The sequence below is a fragment of the Cydia splendana genome, chromosome 23 (genome assembly GCF_910591565.1).
Source record: "Cydia splendana chromosome 23, ilCydSple1.2, whole genome shotgun sequence".
In the NCBI taxonomy this organism is placed as follows: Eukaryota; Metazoa; Arthropoda; class Insecta; order Lepidoptera; family Tortricidae; genus Cydia; species Cydia splendana.
Window position 1 is genome coordinate 5,142,514 of NC_085982.1, and position 23,450 is coordinate 5,165,963.

The 23,450-nt window shown below is 37.7% G+C and overlaps 2 protein-coding genes across 2 annotated transcripts; both read right to left on the bottom strand.

Moving 5' to 3' along the window:
* Window positions 1-10,447: 10,447 nt before the first annotated feature.
* LOC134801865 (trypsin CFT-1-like) lies at window positions 10,448-13,216 on the bottom strand. Its single transcript, XM_063774508.1, has 3 exons — window positions 13,042-13,216; window positions 11,878-12,136; window positions 10,448-10,758 (listed from the first exon to the last, which is right to left on the bottom strand). Exons 1-3 carry the CDS (start codon window positions 13,128-13,130, stop codon window positions 10,462-10,464), a joined length of 645 nt encoding a protein of 214 aa, XP_063630578.1. The 5' UTR covers window positions 13,131-13,216; the 3' UTR covers window positions 10,448-10,461.
* Window positions 13,217-15,033: 1,817 nt separating this feature from the next.
* Window positions 15,034-18,688, bottom strand: LOC134801855 (trypsin CFT-1-like). The gene is made up of 4 exons (XM_063774495.1): window positions 18,629-18,688; window positions 17,153-17,330; window positions 16,154-16,412; window positions 15,034-15,330 (listed from the first exon to the last, which is right to left on the bottom strand). Exons 1-4 carry the CDS (start codon window positions 18,672-18,674, stop codon window positions 15,034-15,036), a joined length of 780 nt encoding a protein of 259 aa, XP_063630565.1. The 5' UTR covers window positions 18,675-18,688.
* Window positions 18,689-23,450: the final 4,762 nt, after the last annotated feature.

A 23,450-nucleotide genomic window follows, 5' to 3' on the forward strand; every position in this document is an offset into this window, starting at 1 on the left:
CTATGGCTAGCCACCAAAATTGGTGTGGGGTGGGATGTACTTGTAGATACTTGTTGCGACGCGACGAAATCGCGGAGTGAGCCACGCCTGCTACAGGCCAGATTCCTCAACCGATTTTCGTCTTTATTCGTACTTTTTGGAATTTTTTCAGGGGCCTTGAGGAAGTTTATTAACATAGACTCTTTTTGTGTAGTATGTAATGAAGTCCTTATCTAATCTTCATCTAATTATTTTTTAAATATTAATTAGTATATAATTTAATTACAACTTCAAACCAGGGGGATCTGAAGAAACTTTATACCAGACCCTTATTCTGTGCGTATAAGTTTTCATAACTAAGATAGTTCCATGAAAGTTATTTCATACTCGTATTCACCCCGAAACTTAAGCGTTTCTTGAACGGTTTGAAGCCACTGAAATGCATTTATGAATTTGATACTTTTAGAAGACCTTCGTTAAAATAATGTGGTTTATTCCTAAATATAGCGAGCAGCAAAATTGCTTGGGCACAATGAAATCATTTATTATGTTTCTTAGCACGAAAAGCCGATGAGAGAAAATCATTATAGTCACTACAGATGTAGTGCATAATTTTTTTTCCATCGTATTTTCTCGGAAACGTTCGTATTTGTCATGCTACTTCAGTCAACCTCAGTATTGTACCGAGACTGACTGAAATAGCAAGACACGTTCGTACGTTTCCGTGAAAATACGATGGAAAATAATTATGCACTACATCTGTATCTTTATTCCTGCGCTCTATATTCCTTGTCAAATATTTCTCTGATATACAAGATCTATTCAAGGCAAAACTGATGCTTTCATATCTTGACTAGTTTACCCGTACTTACCCGATTACGACGAACACTTTTATGTGAAAACTTGATATTTTATATTGTTTGCAAATCAGTATACAAAGACTAGGCAGTTAACACAATATTAAACCATTTGTCTTTTAAAAAATTGTCGAATTTCTGTCTTCAACTCGCTCGCGAAGAATAGGTAAAAACACGCCAAATAATGTCATGAATACCCATAGCGAAGATAACGAAACCCAACTCAACCCGCGTCAGAAATCAGTGATGCCTCACTGGACTTAAGGTGCAGAGCGTGGGATGTTCGATAGGGTATTAGCTAATATAGCTATATGTCAGTTTTCAGGGTGACCGTTCCTCAAAGGAAAATAAGGTTTTAGTAAAAAAAATGATATATGATTTTATTTCTGACTGTATCTGTTATTTATTTATTTCCAACTCGTTTGTTTTTTTGCCACTGTTCATTATTTAAATGTTGTGTACTTTCCGTTTCCGTGATTCACTCGTCCGTGGCCCCGACGGAAGACCAGCGTTGGCCCATCAAGGCTAACACCATGCTGAGTCGGGACCATTTCGTGGCTATTTACTTGTTCTGTTATGTAATAATATGTGTTGTAATGTTAAGTGTAAATTTTAATTTTCGTTCTTCTTTTTTTCTCTTTTGTCTGTTACCAATTTTTTATGCCACGAATAAACTATTTCAACAGGCAACTACTCATCGAAACAATTCTAAAAAGACACGAACACAATGGTTGCGTTGTTTTATCAAAGAGTTCATGTGGCCAGTTCCTGTGTCCATCATCCGATCAGCTCGATGGTACCTGACGTCAGAATCAGTGATGCCTCACTGGAGATTTGGTGCAGAGCGTGGTCATAAAATAAAAAATCATAAATCATAAATCATTTATTTTTCGTGATAAACTTAGTGTACATACAAAAGTAAAATTAAATGCTTAATACAAACATAATTACAAATTGTTTACCACGAAATGGGCTCGCCTCAGCATAATGCTGACCCGAGAGTCGGTGCTGGTCTTCCGGCGAGTCCATTCGATAATATTCAAAATATAATATACGCGAATATTCGATAGGGCAGATATATTATGTCGGTTTTCAGGTCGGTCCTCATAAGAAATATGGCAACGTCCATCTTCCTGTCTATTTATAAATGTAGGCGTTGTAATAGTTAACGTTATGGCTTACTAGTTGATTATCGGACATTTCTAGGCATTACCAACTCATCAGAGCTGCTGGATTAAACCACTAAATTGAGCGGTATTTAGGATGACTTACGCTAGAACGGCCCGGGTCCGGGCCGAAGCTTCCGCCACTAACATACGAGTATACACATCTGCAAATTCCCTTAAGATGTTTTCTCTTCCCGTAAAAATAGAAATAAAGACAGCTTATTTCCTAAGCCATTATTTGAGAACATTTGTGCGACCGCCGTCGCGGAAATAAAATGCGATTTAAGCCGTTAAAGGCTAACGGCTTCATCAGCCAAGTGTGGCGGGGCGATCTCGGTTGGCAGAGTGCCTATTTGACACCTGAGCCCTGTGTATACCTCACTCCCACACGTAGATGAAGTATATGCGTGTGTGGGTTTAGTGTGTGTGGTGTAGCACGTATAGTCTGACAAAAAGAGTAGAAATTAAGAAGTGGCAATACTGTCAGACTGTACGCGTTATTTTAACAGAATATTTTCGTATTTAGACACCAACACTATGTATGTATGTATGTATAAACTCTTTATTGTACAAAACACAAATTTATGGCACAGGATAGGGAGTACAAAGGCGAACTTATCCCTTACTTTAAGGTTGTATCATTGACGCCTTACATGGCGATCCTGCCAGTGCGGCCTTGCGTTTGCGCTTGGTATTACGATTTAAATGTTTTTTTTATACCGCGTCGGGGGCAAACAAGCATACGGCCCGCATAAAGTAAGAAGTCACCGTTGCCTATGGACGCCTGCAACACCGGAGGTGTTACACTTCGCACCCTCATGCTCTGGCAACCTTACTCACCGCCACCGGCAGAAACACAACACTGGAATGTAAAGGTGTCCATACATTCTACGACTCTTCTCTTTCCACACAGACTTTGTGAGTAGGATCTAGTGTTATTTGGCTGCTGTTTTACACCCAGTAGGATCACGTTACATTCAGAATGTAACAGAGAATCTCTGTTTTATTATTCACCCGCCGAATCGCGCCACATCCGAATGCGCACAATTCTCGTTCACTCCAACTGAAAAAGTTCATCCCGGTAATGCCTCGTCTCGTACTCGTGTGAAGACGTCTTTACAAAGTGAAAAATATACATGCAACTCACAATAGCATGTATCGTTTCTAACATTGTCGTTGTAATGTGAACTGTATATGCTTGGAGTTAAAGTTAACTTTTTTTTCAAGTGGTTCTTGAAATAAGATGTTGCTGAAATTATTAAAAATGGTGGTTTGTTAAGAGTAGGTACTTTATTTTATGAGGTTAAGTTTTGATGTATGGTTTTTGTTTTAAAGGGTTCTTCATTTTGGTACGGGGTTTTTGAGTAACAAGTCGAATCTCATTATTTTTCCTTTTAGTTTTTTTTTACTTGGGTCACACCCCAGGCCACAAGTATGGAAAAAGTTTATATATTACAATAATATAAGAAGCTGTGGTATTCATGACATGGTATTTTAAACTACTCACAGTTTTAAACTACTGACAGTCAGAAAATAAAATAGTAAAAATAATAATAGAACATTTTAAAAGTAACTAACTCAAATTCTGGTTACGAAAATCGTCAGTTCAACATTTTCTAAGGCAATTAAAAAGAGCGATATTTAACTTTTTCCAAATTTTAACCCTTTATAAGGCATAAGGAAGAAGCGCTGGTGGCCTAGCGGTAAGAGCGCGCGACTTTCAATCCGGAGGTCGCGGGTTCAAGCCCCGGCTCGTACCAATGAGTTTTTCGGAACTTATGTACGAAATATCATTTGATATTTACCAGTTGCTTTTCGGTAAAGGAAAACATCGTGAGGAAACCGGACTAATCCCAATAAAGCCTAGTTTACCCTCTGGGTTGGAAGGTCAGACGGCAGGCGCTTTCGTAAGAACTAGTTCCTACGCCAATTCACGGGATTAGTTGCCAATCGGACCCCAGGCTCCCATGAGCCGTAGCAAAAAACCCGGGATAACGCGAGGAAGAAGAACATAAGGCATAAGGGTGTCAGAAATTATGCAAAATTTAACTCTATCACTTTGGAACAAAGTTCAAAATCATGTGGATTCCCCTCACCATCTGCCTTAAGGGGCCCACTTATTACCTGACCAGTTCGCCGGACGATATCGGCCTGTCAGTTAAACGCAAAATTTGTCACCTCCGAACAACTGACAGGCTGATATCATCCGGCGAACTGGTAATCTGTGGGCCTTTTAAAAGGCTTAATTTTTCATCTTTTTTACAATACCTACATTAGGAAAAACACGCCATGTTGAGGGTGCATTTTTAATCTGGCGTGGTCTCGTAACGTATTAAGTACCTTCTAATACGGAACCCTAAAAAAGTACTGTTGGAGATATAGGTTTTATTGTATTGTGGATTATTAATTTGTGCTAGGACAACCGTAAAAAATGCTTTCATCTGAAAATGGAGCGAAAAATATCTCAATAATTTAGAAAATGAGTTTTAAATTTTGCTCGAATCTTTCGCCAGTATTTTTAAAATTTTCCTGGTTTTTTTATTGACATTTATAAGAAAAGATTGGGAAACTTCCTCATTTTAATCAATTTATATTATGTTTTTGCCATTAATGCTCCAGAATAATATTAATATTCGTTATTAAATACTTAAGTAACTGAACTTAAGTATTTAATAACGAAATAAATTTTGTTCTATATTCTAAAACTGATTTTGTACTTATACTAGGTCAAACCAATATGTCAGTCAGTAAGGATTAGGAAAACTATACTCATCCTTCTCTTTTGGGTGCTAGTACTAGTGTAAGACAAAGATAGTATGATTATCGCTGTCTATGATTGAAATGAGACAGTCCTTTGACAAGCTATAGCAGGTAACACAATCATTGTTCGCAAGGCTATGTCATATTTGTGTCAAGTAGTAACAAAAAACTTTGTCTCTGTTCCTACTCAGTCGCCATCAGATATATGAGCGGCCGAGGTGCTCAAAAATATCTGAACACGCACTCTAACGCCTTGACGATAGGGGCGTGTTCAGATATTTGTGAGCATCTTGGCCGCTCCGATATATCTGATGGCGACTGTACCTACCGCACCTGTATTAAATGTCTATGTGTTGGCTTCGGAACCGAGCACGTCTCCCAAAATATGTCCTCTAGAAATGCAACGGATAGTTGTTTGGCCGGATACCGGATATTCGGCCTTACCATCGGCCGAATATTCGGCCGGCGGAACTATACCTACATTTTGGTTTTGCAGGTGCGCATTGTGCAGGTTTTGACTTGTTTCGTAGTGAAATTGTTTACTCCGAAATCAAGCAAAATTAAAATCCGGTATCCGGCCGGATAGTAGGACACTATCCGGTGTCCGGCCGGGTATTAAAATACGGGCCGGATAGGCCGGATACCGGATAGTAACCGAATATCCGGTGCATCTCTAATGTCCTCCCAAATTGCTCTCTATACGCAAGTGAGTACCCAACCACCATGAAACTTGATATCGATACGAAACGGTCAAAGAAAACCCTTCCATCCAATGGGGAATCAGAGATAAAACCCCAATATACGGGTCGGTTTGTAACAGATATCAGATATGTTATAATACGATGGGTCGCGGTCGCGATAAGGGTATTATTCCATGGAAGTACTTATGGAAATGATAACAGTTTATATTTGCTCTGTTTAGCATTTAACTTCTAAGGCCCACTTGCACCATTCCACTAACCCGGGGTTAAGCGATTAAACTATTAACGTAGTGTCAAATTGTATGGCTAACCATGGCAACTCCTGGTTTAACCGGTTAACCCCGGGTTAGTGGAATGGTGCAAGTGGGCCTAAACGGATAAATATGTATATCTTTAAATAACGTTACGTTTACCAATAGGGTATTTAACTACTAGTCAAATCAGTTTCTTTTTTCGAACTGTCAAAACGATTTTGCTACTATGGAATTTATATGAAACACTATAGTTCGTTTTTTTTTAGCATTAGAAATAAGGTAAACAATCTTGATGTGTCTTTTATTTGAAAAACATATTTAAAAAATAAGTTACGGCAAATATGTAACAATTATGAATCTAATACGATCTTTTATATTCTTCTGCTTTCATAATTAATAGTTATTGATTTTTATAAAGCGTTTTTCAATTAAAAGACATGTCAAGATCGCTTACCTTCTTTCTAATGCTAAAAAAAACGAACTATAGCATGTGACGTCACAATCAAATTACCTACTCTTTATAGTTTTATAGGGGTTTTTAAATATAAATTGTGTCATAAAATAACTGCTGTCTATGTTTCTCTATTAATATTCTGGTGCTTTATTTCATGCATGGTGTAAAATAATTTATTTTAAATACAGTCAAATACCCAATTACATTCTTAAATAAACCTAAAGTGTATTAATCCATCCTTACTTGACCTATCATGTAAACAAACACTTCTCGAAGACTTTATCACACTTTTCTCTGGAATTACACAATAATCACCACTTGCGTAGTGGGTTTTACATTTCATATTGCTTAATCCTTAGCATACCTATAGTTACTCCTCGTATCTATATCTTACAAAAATAAAGTATCAAAACGTAAGTTACAAAAATAATTTATTTTACATAAATACATTTTGTATTTATTTGATGTCACCTACATTTTATCTCGTTATATTTTTCATGTGTTTGTATAGGTACTGTGTATATTTGCAATGTTTAATTTCTCGGTGTATTGGCTTGTATGTAATGCTGTATACGTACATATTGTTAGGTAATAAAATATTGTTAAGTAAATAGATATGTAATAGGTATTTGTATATCGGGAATGGCTTATTTTCCACATTTGTAATATAAATATGTGTTTATTGTTACAGATGCCTGCTGAATTGTTTTGAAGACTTTTAATAGGTGAGTTATACAGGATGATTCATGAGATGTGAGCAGGACTAATCCTGCATACTCAGTAACTGATAATTGATCGATCACCGTCGTATTTAGGAGAAACAACAACACTTTTTCCTATTTTTTAACTTTTTGGTGAGGGCAAATTTAATTCTCAACAATCATGGTCACCCTACAGGACCTAATTAATAAACATAAAACCTCTTTAACTGTAATGGCATTTTGATTACGAAGAAAATAAACTGTCAAACTTGAGTGAGATACGAGTTTTCAAAAGTAACCAGACCGTGATGACAGTAATGACATTCAATTTGACACACTTTGATTATCGGTAGTTTAGTATTCTAATTTTAGGGTGACCATGCATGTCGTAAAAAAATTAATAACTTTTTTTTTCAACACGACTAGAAAATTAACGTTAACCTCACTAATACTGATACGAAACAGTTGCTTATAATTAACGATATGCGCAGTGTTAGTCCTGCTCACGTCTCCTGAATCACCCTGTATATTTATTAAGTATATGTTTCATAGTATTTTTAGTCTCATGAAAAATTAAATTGAAATAGTTTACCTATTTCTTTGATCGCAATTGATTTTTACCTGTGACAGGTAGCTTATTTCAAAGAACAGTTAGTATCTCTATATCATCACTTGATTGGTTTAATTTATGTCTTATATTTTACATATCTAATAGTACTTACTAAAATAAGTATGTAACTTAAATTATATAATCACTTTCTGGAAACACTAGAGCAAACCCTAACAATCCCAACACACTTACCTAGTCGCGTTTCCACCCATAAAAGTGAAATGTCCAATCCAATTTCCCTGAAAAACTCAAAATAATTCAAACGAACGGCACCATTTTACTACCCAATAGTCATTGTCTGCATATTTTACTCTTTATAGTGCAAGAGTTATAGTCTAAGGAACCCTTTAAGTTCGATGAAACCGCATGATAAATAAACTAGTTCACGAGAAGGGTTGGGTGAGAGTTTTAGTTAAAGGCACCAGGTTTGATTTATTTGAGATCGTAGTAGATTTCGAATATAAACTCTTTTCATTTTATATTAGGCTTGGTCTGATCGAAAAAGGTATACAATTTCCAGTTTCGTCCATTTCCAAATGGACCATAACAAATAGTTTATGGCTTATGATTGAATAAGTTTTTGGCAAAAATTTCATTTTTGTTACAAGCTTTTATTGCTAAGTGTATTTTTCTTTCCACATTACAACTAATACTCATCGAGACAATTAAAAAAGCCCCAAACATATGAGGTTGCGATGTTTTAAAAATCGTCAAAAATAAATGACGTAATTTATGAAAGCCCCTTAAAGGACTACGTAATATTTCAGCAACATAAAGGATGACTCACGCTAGATCCGGTCGAACCCGGGCCGAGGCGTCCGACATGTCATTTTCTATGACGGCTGCACAGTGATCACGTGGTGCTTTCCATAGAAAACGAAGCGCCGGAAACTCCAGCCCGGCTCCGGCCCGGTCTAGCGTGAGTCATCCTTAGCCTGACATAATAAATACCTCATATTAACGCAACATCCTACACCATTACCCGGGGTGAGGGTGAGTCGGAAAAATTGCTTCTCAACTCGATACCTCGCAGCATACTCGAATATTGTTCAAGGATCCTTCGCTCTTTAGTTACGAGAGTTAAAGTTCTAGATATGTCTAATTTTTTAGTTTGATGTCCGAATTCCCTAAAAGGTGGCGCTGTTTATAACTCTAGTTTGTCATAGAACCTATAAAGGAAACTGTGTAATGTGAGAATCAAATTCTCTTACTTTTCTTCTCGCACCATTTTTATTACATCTCTGTTTAGCCCTATGGTTGAATGGTAGAGAATGCCTTTAGGCATTAAGTCCGCCATTTGTACATTTTATTTGTATTTTGTGCAATAAAGTTTAAATAAATAAATAAATAAAATAAATGATTGGTAACGAACAACTTGTTTAAACACTCATTGAAGATACGACTGAGGTCATATTTGCAAATACTCTTTTCTAGTTTTAGATGAGACCTTATCCAGCCTAAATGAATTCATATAATTAGTATTGAGTGCCAGTGAAAATCAAGTATCGAACATCTCCGAAAAACAAAGCTATTTCATCTGATATCATTTCTGCAACGCAATGAATCATTTTGATAAAACGGATCTGAGAATCACCGTATAACACATTTTTGCGTCGGGGTTTAATAAAAGAAACCGGCCAAGTGCGAGTCGGACTCGCCCACCGAGGGTTCCGTACTTTTTAGTATTTGTTGTTATAGCGGCAACAGAAATACATCATTTGGGAAAATTTCAACTGCCTAGCTATCACGGTTCATGAGATACAGCCTGGTGACAGACGGACGGACGGACGGACAGCGAAGTCTTAGTAATAGGGTCCCGTGTTACCGTTTGGGTACGGAACCCTAAAAAAGATGACACATCCAGCAGTATTCAATACATTCACGGGACCCTTCAGGTTGCGATCATTTTTCTCCGACCTTCCATCGCAAGGATCTCGAGGGCCAGTTAAAAGCCTCGGCGAGTGCCACGATTGTGTCATAGGTATAAGAGTGTTATTACTTGACAAATAATTTGAGATGATGTGACAGCTGATTGGTTCATATATGTGGGATTTTTAATGCGATAAAATTCGGGATTTTTGTGCTCAGCAGATTTAATATGACATACAAGTTTGATATTACTTATTACCTAAGAATTATTTTAGACTACTATGTCTATTTTCGACTCTATTTTAGACTGTATTGTTTTATAGACTCTATTTTAGAGTATATAGTCTATTTTAGAGTCTATAAAACAATACATATTAAATATATTAAGAACGGGTCACTCACGTATTTAAGTCGAAAAAGACAGTTAATATATTTAATATGTCTGTGTCTCACGGAAGTTTTGTTATTGAAATGTATAAAACAATACAGTCATTTGAAGAAGCCGTCTAGACAGGGCAATCGTGCGGGGTGCGAGGGACGAGGGGCGGATCGCGCGCACCCGAGCTGCATACATCGCCATTGTTAGTAGCTCGGTACTACTTACAGGGCTAGCGACGCTAGCGTGTCTTATAGTAAGTCAAGTGTAAGTCTTTGGCATTATTTAAAAGTCTATGACAACCCTACTGTGTTCTTATGCGCAAGTGTCAGCATTTACGCAAACATCAAAGGCATCGGTCCACTGTTACTTTTTACTCTGTTGTTATGTTATGTTATGACATGATCAAAGTTTTTGTAATAGGGATTTCGTAATGGGGACGCGAATATCATCAGAATACAAATTAGCGTGTTAAGGTTATACCTATCTAAATTGAATGTACAGTCGCCTGCGTTCGCGGTGTTCCACTTTTGAACCTTAATATACTGGAATAGAGTCTAAGTGGAAGACCGCGAACGCAGGCGTCTGTACCTACTCTGGTTGTTTGAAAAATACCTACTGTCTATATTCTCTATTATTGTCTGTTCACAATACTATGCGTCAAAGAAAGAAAGAGAGAGAGAAAATAAAAAAGGCCATTTATTCGAAGTTCTCAAAAGTAAAAAAAACTCTCACTAAGCATTAACCTGAATCCAATCAGCAACCTTCGACACCCTGGCGTTAACACCAGGATACCTTGCGAGCGCGCACTGCTCCCCCCACGAGCACACCCCCACCACCACTCCATTGTGTATGAGGGGCCCGCCGGAGTCTCCGCTGCACTGGTCCCTGCCTCCTACGTCTAGCCAACCGGAGCAGAGCATGTTGTTGGTAACGACGTATCCTAATTCGTTGTAGCGGGTTCTGCAGACTGCTTGGTTTACTGTCCAGATCTGGACATGGCGGAGCTGGTTCGAAGTTGGACCGGTTACCTGGTTATATTAATCGATTTAGTTTCAGGGTGGCTATAATGACGTGATAGGTACAGGGTAAGGTAGAATTGCACAGTTGAAGTGAAAATGGGCAGGCCTCATAGCCCGAAGAGTCGATGCCGCTGGGGCAGAAAAGTTCTAGAGTGGCCACGGATGGGTAAGCGCGGTGTGTCGGACACCCACAAACTAGATGGACGGATCGCTGCGAGCCGGTGGCTGCAGTGTGCTAGAGATCACTCCCGGTGGCGGTCTGTGGGGGAGGCCTATGTCCAGCAGTGGCTGATAGGCAGGTAATAGTTATAGGGTCGCAAAGCAAGCAAAATACCATGGACCTCTCGCTTGAGATGCACTAATTTGAACTGGAGGCCGTGAGCACAGGCCCCAATGTCACGTATGATGAATTTGCCAAGGGCCTCAGTTGATATTATACCTAGTTACGCCGCTGGGTGGCTCTTTCATACCACTAATCCTATTGTACCTTGATATTCAAAATTACAAGATCTTCAACAGCATACAATAAAGTTTTAGAGTTTCGCAGTTATGGAAAGGGTTAAGATTAAGAACTACAACTTTATGTTTTCCACGAGATGTACTTACTTTTTAAACGGCGGAACCATCATTTATCGGTGCTTTACATCACTACCATAACCGGGAATGACACATCACGAGTGGTGTCGTCCATCTTGTAGATCGGTTTTGCGCATAGATCTGCATGGCATATTATCTAAGACCTAAACTCTCATATTTGTGATTCCCTAATAAATAAGGGTTAAATGGTGCTGCTGTATCTCACGAACCGTGATAGCTAGACAGTTGAAATATTCACAGATGATGTATTTCTGTTGCCGCTATAACAACAAATACTAAAAACAGAATAAAATAAAGATTTAAATGGGGCTCCCATACAACAAACGTGATTTTTGACCAAAGTTAAGCAACGTCGGGAGTGGTCAGTACTTGGATGGGTGACCGTTTTTTTTTTGCTTTTTTTTCGTTTTTTTTTTTGCATTATGGTACGGAACCCTTCGTGCGCGAGTCCGACTCGCACTTGCCCGGTTTTTTAAATATTTCACAAAGTTTTAAGCTACTTTCAAAATCGCTATTAAAACTTGTACTTACATCAGTCTGTCCCCATCCTGTAGCCCAAACTTCAGAATTATCAGGCATAATATATCCAGGGCCAGCTATCGGAACTGGCTGCACCGCCTCAGTGTGAACAATGATGGTAGTCGAGCGGACTATGGCGACGTCGACGTCCAGGCTACTAGGGTTGTAGCCTGGATGGATGATGTTCGCAAGAACGTTGTGTACAACGCCGCCGTTGTTGGCGTACGAGGAACCAACTCTGAATCGGTATCGGTTAGGTTCTATGAAGTACCTGTAATGAAAATGAAACATGACATCAAAAACAGTGGTCCGCAAAGACCGAGCCTGTATTTTGGGAACCATGGAGTGGCTGTTATAAATGCGTATAGTATTTTTGTACTTTGTATAATTTTATAAGTAAGATTTTAATTGTTTATTACATACCTAGAGCAGGAAAGTAAGAAATATCTCGTCGACTCGGCTGACAATTACACGAGATCTGAAGCTTTCTTATTTATTGCCCGAGGTGTGTATCCTATTTTTCTGCTCGACGGAACCAGAAAGCGCCAACTTTGTTTAGCGCAGCGGGCGGAAAGTTGACGCTTTCCGGCCGGAGGGCAGAAATGTATTAAGTATAGCGCAAAGCTTAAGGCGGATGACGCTCTAATTATTATAAAAAGTGTCATTATGTACATACAAGGAAACATAAACTTAAAGACTATGAAGTATTCATTGGTTCCTAACAGATAAGGTGGTGGTACTAGTGTTCGACATGCTAATGCCCAATAGATGACACCCTGCTGTCAGTTTCAAGATGACATGTACTGGGACCGCGTCGAGTACCAGTGCCACCACCTTACAACACAGTCCACTGTACTTAAAAATACTAAAACTATTACAAATCAACAAAGTTATGATCGGTTGCGTGGTCGGATACGCGCCCACGTTTATACCAAAGGATACCGGCTACCGAACTGCACTCGCGCGCAGCGCTGTTATCTTTCAGCAGTTAGCATAAAATTGACCCGCGGCTTAGTGAGTTAAAAAGCGAGCAGGGGGTCGACCTCGATTGGTTCTCTTGGGAAGCCGCCCACTAGGCGTGCTATCTCTTTCTAACGCACGCTTGGGCGTGCTGTCTCTGTCAGGCGCTATAACTCTTTATAATCAGTGGATTCAAAACTTCATTCAGGTACTTACCAAAAGCAATGAGCAGCGGTCAAAATAGATCTCGCATTTATAATGGTGGCTCCGCATATTTGTCCATAATAGCTCAAGTCCCATGACATGAGCAGGGCAGCTTGGAACGGGTATTGTTCAATAGTAGTGAGTTCGCCGCCCACTATTCTTTGAGTAGCCAATGGATTAGGGACAGCTGAAATTAAAATCCAAATACAATATCTTTATTTCGCTCAACAATGTGCAACTTCAAGCACATTTTGGGAATGTTCCGCAGAACATTCCCAAAATGAGGAAACATTACGACATGAAACTTATTGATTTGAAAAGAGTGGCCAAAAAATAAGTGCATTCCCGTTGCCAGGGAGGTTTTGGGATTATATGAGCAACTTTTTTTATGGGACCAACGCCGAAATCGCGAAAAAAAATTGGCTGTTTTATACATTTTGGCTGGTACATTTCCTATGGGAGGGTAAATTTTTTTCGCGATTTCGGGGTTGGTCCCATAGTAAAAGTTTTTTTGCCACCGTGTATATAACTACATGTTCATATTTATATGTTTTAGTTTGTTACAGTCGACTATTTTGTTGATAAGTGATAAGTTGCCAATAAGTTCCTTAACTTCTCGTTAAAATTCCGAGAACATTTCAGGGTAAGTTTCATTCAAAATATTTCCACCAGCACTAGTTAAAAACCAATTCCAAACTTGCGAATCAGAGAAGAAGGTAGCTATACTCATTACGTACGTAAAAAAGCTAATACTTACCCAAAACATGGGTCCCAATCAAAGAATGTATCACCAAAACCCCGAGATGCCTAAACATTGTCACAACGCTTGAGTAACCTGTCGATTTCTAATAGTTAATACTATCTTTATCAAACCATAATATTGTTATCTATTATGATAAAGTTGTATGCCCAAGTGAAAACCCAGTTAGTACCCTTTTATATAATCCGACACAAAATTGGCACACAAAAATGGTCATCGTTTCCATACATCATTTAAGTTTCGATTGTCATTTTTATGTATGAACGATTGTCATCTGTTTTGTGATAAATAAATTATCTTTTGTTTGACTAGGCCCCTGAAATGACAATGATCATCGGACAGTGTAAAAGGGGCTCAAACATTCGTTATCAAATAATTATTGCATTGTAATCTGTTATCTTGATTTCGGCCTTTCCCACACAATTAGGCCGCTATCGTATGCTTCGTATCTATGTCCCATAATTATGTTTCAAAAGCATATTGATTTTTATTCAGCACTGTTTTTATTAAATTTGTTTAATAATGTAATAAAATATGTATTTATGGTTATTATTGCTGTTAACGATACAAGTGCGAATAATATGAAATTCGCAACGAGTGGGGAATTTTAAAACACGATCGAAGGGAGTGTTTTAAATCGACTAGAGTCCGAATCGAACGAAGCACAAGGTGTCGTGAAGGAGCACCAGCGGCGGTATCATGTTCGCATTTTTATCACCTGTCAAGTCATGTGTCACTTTCGCACTTACATATTTGTTAGAACGTGACAGGCATGATTACAGATGATAAAAAACCGACCATATTAGCCCTACTGATGTACTGTAAAACGTCTTAATTTACACTACAGTTTGTATCCAGTATTATAATATTATAAACCATTATAGCATATTAAGGTCAGTTTTCAAAACTAGCGCTTTCACACAGTTGCCCCATCCCTGTCATAAATCTGCTAAGTCCTTATTTTATTTTCTCATTTGAAATAAAAAAAAATATGGCAGCGTAAGTATTTATTACTCAATTCAGGTAAGTTTAAAAATCAAAATCTGGTTTTACACGGGTAATTATTATTATAATTATTATTTTATATTATCCTATACTTTTAACGCTTTCACACACTTAGTCAATTCTTACATAATTATCACATTGAAATAAAAAATATGATGTTGGCAGTCCACGTCTTTATTGCTCAATTGAATGTAACTAATATCAGAATCTGCATTCACATAGATTTATTCTATAAAATCTTAGGCATTGGCCGTGATCCAGGCAGTAAACCTGGATACCCTAGCGTTAACGCCAGGATACCTGGCAACGGCGCACTGATGTCCCCAAGAGCAGACACCGACAACGACACCGTTGTGGATGAGAGGGCCGCCAGAGTCGCCCTGGCACTGGTCACGGCCGCCGACGTCCAGCCAGCCGGAACACAGCATGTTATCGGTCACCACCAGACGAAGCTCGTTGTAGCGAGCCACGCAGACCGATTGGTTCACAGTCCAGATTTGGACGTGACGGAGTTGTTCGGAGGCTGGACCATTGAACTGGAGGGAATAAAGGGAGAATTAATCATTGATTTAAACTGTCACAATTTTTACACATTAAGGTAAACATACTGGTGCTCGACGCGGCCCCAGTACATGTCATCTTGAAAATCAATGTCAATAGAGGTGACAGCAAGGTGTCATCTATTGGGCATTAGCATGTCGAGCACTAGTACGTTTACCTTATTAAATTATAAAACGGGACTTTATCGCGTTCAAGTTGATGAGCAAAACAAAGCATTTTTGAAAAATGATTTCGTATCTCCGAATGTTCTCCTCTAAAGTGTCATTCTATGTAACTTGCTAACTATGTAAACAAAAGTCACTAGTAAATTCATCATTCAGAGACAATTTCAATATGGCGGTTTGTTTACATAGTTAGCAAGTTCCATAGAATGACACTTTAGAGGAGACATTCGGACATACGAAATCATTTTCTTTTCTCAACCGATTTTCGAAATTTTGTGAGCAGGTTCGATGACCGAATAGATTTATTCAGTTTTAAATTATACTCTCGAAGCTCACAGAATCAATATAATGTCTTCATATAGGAATTTCCATAACAATAAATCAAATGGTTATAATAATTTAGAAAGAGGCACAGATAATGTAGAGTTACACCAAGAAAAATCTGCAGCGATTTTGATAGCCCACGCAGTGCAAGTGTTATTTGTATGTCATAATTTCATAGAAGTTTGACGTTTAATAATAACACTTTCACTGTGCGCTGCAGACTTTTCTTGGTCTAACTCTAGGAGGCAGTAGTTAAAAAAAGGCAGCACAATTGAACTAGCAAATTAATATTCGTTTTGTTTTCTCTTACCGTTGTAGCACCCCATCCAGTAGCCCAAACAGCTTGATTATCAGCAACATTGTAATTAGCACCAGCGATGGATCCCGCGCGGGCCTGGTTGTTGAAAGTGATAATGGAGGCCAGTCGGACGATTGCGACGTCGCTGTCGAGGGTGTTGCGGTTGAAGCTGGGGTGGAGCATATTCTGGAAGACAGTGTGGACGACGCCGCCGCTGTTCGCGTAGGTGGAACCGACGCGGACGCGGTGGCGAATGGCGTCGGTAAAATACCTGGAAAGTCAATTGTTTTAAAACCATGCATCTGATGAATAAAATTGATGAGCTCTTAGGGGGGAAAGCCGAAGAGCCTTCCAGATAAAAACTTAAATTTAAACTTAAACTTTAACTAACTAACGACATGATGACCTTTTCTATCGACTGAAAATTGATGTCAGTGTAGTTATTGCTCAATTCAGGTACCTAAGTTTGAAATCAGAATCTGGTTTTACAAGGATATATAATTATATATTATGCTATACTTTTAACGCTTTCACACACTTAGTCAATTCTTATATAATTTTCACATTGAAATAAAAAATATGACGTTGGCAGTCAACGTCTTTATTACTCAATTGAAAGTAAAATCAGAATCTGTATTTACATAGATTTATGCGATAAAATCTATTTAGCCATTGGCCGTGATCCAGGCAGTTACCTGGAAGGTCAATTGTTTCTTTAAAACCATGCATCAGATGAATAAAATTGATGAACTCTTAGGGGGGAAGGCCGAAAAGCCTACCAGATAAAAACTTAAATTTAAACTTAAACTCTAACTAACGACATGATAACCTTTCCTATCGACAATAAAAATAAATAGAAAAACTACCTATTAGACTACCACTAACCATCACGATCGCTTGCCCTTTTTCCATCTCTTGGGGTCAGGGCAGCATATCTTTTTCCTCCATACCTCTGCTTTGCTCATCTCATCATTCACCCACTAGAAATAAAACATTCACATCAACACTAACCAGAAGCAGTGAGCCGCGGTGAGAATAGATCTGTTGTTCAGGATGGTGCCCCCGCAGCTCTGGCTGAAAAAGTTCAAATCCCACGTCGATAGCAGCGCAGCTTGGTACGGGTGTATTTCGATGGTGGTCAGAGAGCCTCCCACAATCCTTTGGCTTGGGGGTTCGGTCCGGGGTAAGGCTGAAATATTAAAAGATTTTTGAATATTAATCAGGTGGTTCGATATCAAACTTCAAGACCGAGCGAGGAATGCCGAGATACGTTATCACCAAACTTAAATGGAGCTGGGCGGGACATGTTGCCAGGCAGAGTGATGGCAGGTAGGCCAAAATGTTAACGGAATGGTGGCCGCTTTCAGACGAAAGGAGTGCCTGACGTCCGTTGGCTCGTTGGGTGGACGACATTCGGAAGATTGCGGGTGACTTGTGGATGAGATTGGCTCAGGACCGGGATGAGTGGCGTACTCGAGAGGCCTATGCTCAGAAGTGGGCGATAAAAGGCTGACATGATGATGATGAATCAGGTGTGTGTAGGTCAAAATCACTCAAGTAAGATTTGTAAAAAAGTTGTGAATTTTTTGACGACGTATATATGAAGAATTATGAAGCGGAATTTAAAAGCTGGTGAAGGGAACGGCTCCTTTCAGCCTGTCATCAGGTTTCTGAAATCCTAGGAATAGGGTCGAGGACACACTGGAGTCTGGTCTACAGACTTTTTAGTTTAATCTGCAACATTTGAAGATGGCGCTTTGTGCGTTGCTTAAGAACCCCTCAACGTGATCACTAGCGCCACTGCTAAATAATTATAATTATTTAAATTTAACGATAGATATTTAAAAAAGGGGGCCACTATGTACTGTATTTTGTATTTAATTACCTTTTAAATACATCAAACTAGTTTTTATGTTGCTGGATTTCGATCTAGGAACTCAAAACCAAAACGGCCGCTTTAACTTTGGACGCATTGATTGACGAATCCAGCAACGTAAATACTATTATAATGAGACATATTATATATATTATATTAAAAACTATTATATTATAAAATGTACTTCTTTCGTTAAATTTAAATAATCAGAATTATTTAGCAGTGGCGCTAGTGTGCACGTTGATGGGCTCTTATGAATATTGATCTCTTTTTGTTGTCACGCGCGTTGATCATTTCCACGAGTGCAACGAGCTATAAAATTAAACGAAGTTTGTAATAATTTTTTTAATGTTGTAATTTCAGGAAAATAAGTGTAAGTTACGGTCCCCTGGGTCTTTAACCCTTAATTTGGCACTGTCCAAATGGACCCTCTTTTTGTATATTTTTCTTAACCAGGATCATTGATACTATTGAGCGCCGAGGACGTTTGAACTCACGATCTTCCCTGATTTCTGCCAAATTAAGGATTGAATCCTTGCACCTAAATTAACTAAACTTAACATCAGGCGGTCACACGTTTGTTTACTGTCAAGGTATAAAAAAAAGCTTACCCGAAACGGCCACAACCACCCCAAGAAGTAATACAGCAACATGCATGGTTCCAAACTTGACTGTGTACTCATTAACCTTGGTTTACCTATTTATACCCTAAATGATTGTATTATCTTGCATTATTTTATCTGCTGATTAATTAATATAATCCGTTATAATACGTGAGTATTAATAGTTTCGGCAAAGGCATCTATCGATCTTAACACTGATCCTCTTATCAAATGTTATTTAAACGTCATAATTTCATAGTAGTTTGGCGTTTAAAATAACACTTGCACTGCGTGTGCTATCAAAATCTTTGCAGACACTTGGTCTAACTATTAAAGACTTACGAACCTTACGAAGCTTCAGCTTTCAAGTCTCTAGCGTTAAATGTTCTAAAAAAAGGACCAAAAAACCCTTTCAATCTTACTCCAACCCAGGTGGGGTATAATTGTATACACTTTAATGTAGTGTATACAATTATACATCCTTACGTGTCTTATCATGTAAACATTGTAAACAAACGTGACGTCAAAGTGTCATTCCAACAATATACGATTCATAGAAAATCTAGACATCGTAATGACAGATGTTTTCGAGGTGATCCGTTCGTTACTGTGATTATTGATGAAATCTTATTAGAAATTATATTTTTCAGTGGTTATTTGGTTGATTTCAATACTTTGTGAGTTTCTTTTAGTATACAACAACATTTTAAGTGATGATTATTGTGTAATTCCAGAGAAAAGTGTCATAATATATTTGAGAAATGTTTGTTTACATGACAACATCCATTACTCAGGAACAAAATATTCGTGTTAAATACACAAATAAATGCTAATATAACCCTGTACGCACATTATGTTATTGAAACAGATAATTTCGGGGATTATAATAATTATTATCATTAAATGTGCGAAGATAATTTCTAGATAATATATACCTTTGGACAAACAGATGTGTGCAACATAATATCAGTCAACAAGATAATGAAATTTCGGGGAAAACCATAGCTTTATAGTAATCATATTTATTCGAAGAATTCGATAACTTTAATTCGAACTTTAACTTTTAACTTTATAATAGTAATAAATAATAATTCAGCCTATATACGTCCCACTGCTGGGCACAGGACTCCTCTTATTCGCGAGAGGGCTTGGGCTATAGTCCCCACGCTAGCCCAATGCGGATTGGGGACTTCACATACACCTTTGAATTTCTTCGCTGATGTATGCAGGTTTCCTCACGATGTTTTCCTTCACCAAAAAGCTAGTGGTAAATATCAAATGATATTTCGTACATAAGTTCCGAAAAATTCATTGGTACGAGCCAGGATTTAAACTTTTAACTTTGCTAAAATAATATTGGAAGTAAAAAAAATGATGAAAACCGATTTTTTTATTTCCTATCAGCAATTCTTATAAAACTGGAAACCCTATGCATATAGGGTAAATTTGGCTAGAACCTAAGGGAAATGTTGGATAAAAAAAATCATATTTGTGAAAAAATCTATGAATTTTACTAGTATCTGTTTAATTGACTTACTTAACTACATATTTTTTTAATTAGTGAGATCACTATTTACACTATCACACGTGGAAGAAACAATCAACATTTAAATCTATATTTTTTCCGGGTTTACACCATGCCTTGTCCAAAACCGGGTATACCAAATCATTAGATTCACATGTATAAAATTGGTGGATGTGCGAATGACTCAGCCTTATTATTTATAAATGATAACATTTTCTATTTACAGTGACAATAGTTTTTTTATCGATCAGGTTTCAAGTAGAATGACTCAAATACCTACTCCGCGAAGTGATTTAAATAAATAATTGATTCAGCAAATAGAATAAATTAGTTGATTAGATTAGATATATACTGTTTTCCTTAAGTATATGAAAATATTGATTATGTCAATTTCAAGAAAAGATATTATAAATAGTGATTAACATGTCATAAACTCATTATAAGAGCGTTTCTTTTTTTTGCCATTTTATATATTGTGACATTTTTTGCCACTTTTGTATTATTTCTAGTCAGGATCGCGAGCCCTTTCCATCCTTATAGGAGAAAAAAAGTGATCTAAAATTTTCATCATTTCAGCCTATATACGTCCCACTGCTGGGCACAGGCCTCCTCTCAAGCACGAGAGGGTTTGGGCTATAGTCCCCACGCTAGCCCACTGCGGATTGGGGACTTCACATACATCTTTGAATTTCTTCGCAGATGTATGCAGGTTTCCTCACGATGTTTTCCTTCACCGAAAAGCTAGTGGTAAATATCAAATGATATTTCGTACATAAGTTCCGAAAAACTCATTGGTACGAGCCAGGATTTGAACCCGCGACCCCCGGATTGAAAGTCGGACGTCATATCCACCTACCACCGCTCTCAATGGAAAATTTTCATAATTTTTTCAAATTTTCCATTTTGTTACCGCCATACAAAGTATATGGGGAAATGGTAACACAATAGGAAAAAAAACTCTGGGACATTTTTTATTCCCATTAGGATCGAAAGAGCAAAAAGTGGCAAAAAAGGTCACAATATATGAAAATGGCAAAAAATTAAAGAAACGCTCATACCGGGCACGGTTGTTTAGGACATTTATTAAAACTAGGGAATAAATCAAATTGTTTAATTAATATTTGGATGTGTTTACTCACGTGACGACCGGTCTGGCCTAATGGATAGTGACCCTGTCTGCTAAGCCGATGGTCCTGGGTTCGAATCCCAGTAAGGGCATTTATTTGTGTGATGAACACTAATATTTGTTCCTGAGTCATGGTTGTTTTCTATGTATATAAGTATGTATTTATCTATACAAGTATGTATATCGTCGCCTAGTACCCATAGTACAAGCTTTGCTTAGTTTGGGGCTAGGTTTGATCTGTGTAAGATGTCCCCTAATATTTATTATTTATTTATTATTTATATATGTATGTACCTATATACTTTTCGTTCCGGGGTGAATGAACAAAACCGGTTTGAAAAATAAAACGTTTTCTAAACCCTGTCTATGACAATTACGATATAATGATAACATCACTAGACTTATATCAGCAATATGAGCAACTTTACTTTATTTGATTGGAAAACTAAACCTACGAATATTTTATTAGTTTCCCAAATTGATATTTAGGTACTCGTATAACTCGTATTAGACAAATAGACATGTATTTTCTCATAGCTTTTCAAAGACAATTACGTTTGGTCTATCGAAGGAAATTGAAACGCAAGTCATACTTAATCAATTTTCTTATGAAACCCTTTTCAAAAGAATAAGAATTAGGTTATTTTTTCCAAGAAACTTCATTATAAAGTTAAGGAAGACAGAAATAAAAGTTGTACAAGTCTATAAAAAGTGGTTAGGGAGGTAGGTCGTAATTAAAAAAGGTTTCACTTGACAAGGAGTTGTGTTAGGCACGTTTTAAGGCCTGTGACACCGGCTGCGTGTGCGTGACGTGCACGTGTGCGTGCAGCGTTGTAGTATACAGATCACTACGCGTGACGGCACACCGCTTGCGTGACGTGTGCGTGTGCAGCTCCAACATTTTAGCGCACGCGCACGTGCACTTTAATGAAGAGAAAAAAATAAATACATATTATAGGACAATTTTTACACAGATCGACCTAGTCCCACAGTAAGCTCAATAAGGCTTGTGTTGTGGCTACTAGATGACGACATGTTTTCTATGTATATAAATACTTATATACATAGAAAACATCCATATTAACTCAGGAATAATTATTTGTGATGAACACTCAAATAAATGCCCCTACCAGGATTCGAACCCGGGACCCCTTCGTAGGCAGGGTCACTACCGACTAGGCTAGGAGGCCGTTCATCAAAATAGTTTATATAGATGTCTATAGTTAACTAGAATAAAGTAAGGACGCGAGGCACGGAGAATTTCATATATTGACCCTCCTGTTCCCTCTATTGCACGCGTATAATATGCTGTCCCGCTCGGAACGGCAATATAATAGGATATTTGACTGTATTTAAAATAAATTATTTTACACCATGCATGAAATAAAGCACCAGAAGATTAATAGAGAAACGAAGACAGAAGTTATTTTTAGAAACAACTTATATTTTAAAACTCGTATAAAACTATAAAGAGTAGGTAATTTGATTGTGACGTCACATGCTAGTGTTTCATTTAAATTCTATAGTAGCAAAATCGTTTAGACGGTTCGAAAAAAGAAACTGATTTGACTAGTAGTGAAATACCCTATTATGTGGGTAGTGGGTACCCAATATAGACTGTCATCATCATCATATCAGCCTTTTATCTCCCACTGCTGTGCATAGGCCTGTCTTCTAGTACGCCACTTGTCCCGGTCCTGAGCCAATCTCATCCAGAAGTGACTTCTTTCATCCGAAAGCGGCCACCATTCTGTTAACATTTTAGTCCACCTGCCATCACTCTATACCTAGTAACATATAGATTGTGGTAATGAGAAAGTACGTTTAAGTTACTTAAAACCTAAATACAAAGTTTTGGCTTGAACAAATAAGCAAGAAAACTAACAACAAGTGCAAAGCTTCTAAAAGAGTTATGCCGTATTTCTTTCTACCGAGTCATCCGTTTGAAAAATAAGGAACAACTTTAATTAGTTTCCAAACTAATTATGTAAAGATTTAACTCGACTCCTGTGGGATTTCTGGATGCGAATCTACATTATGGAAATGCAAAGGCCATCGGTTAATATAACTTTTTTAATCATAGTTTTTCTCTTTATTCGTTTTCATAAATTTATTATATAAATGTGAAAACATTAAACGTGTTTTGCCTTCGCTGGTAATAAGGTCTAATAGGGTATACT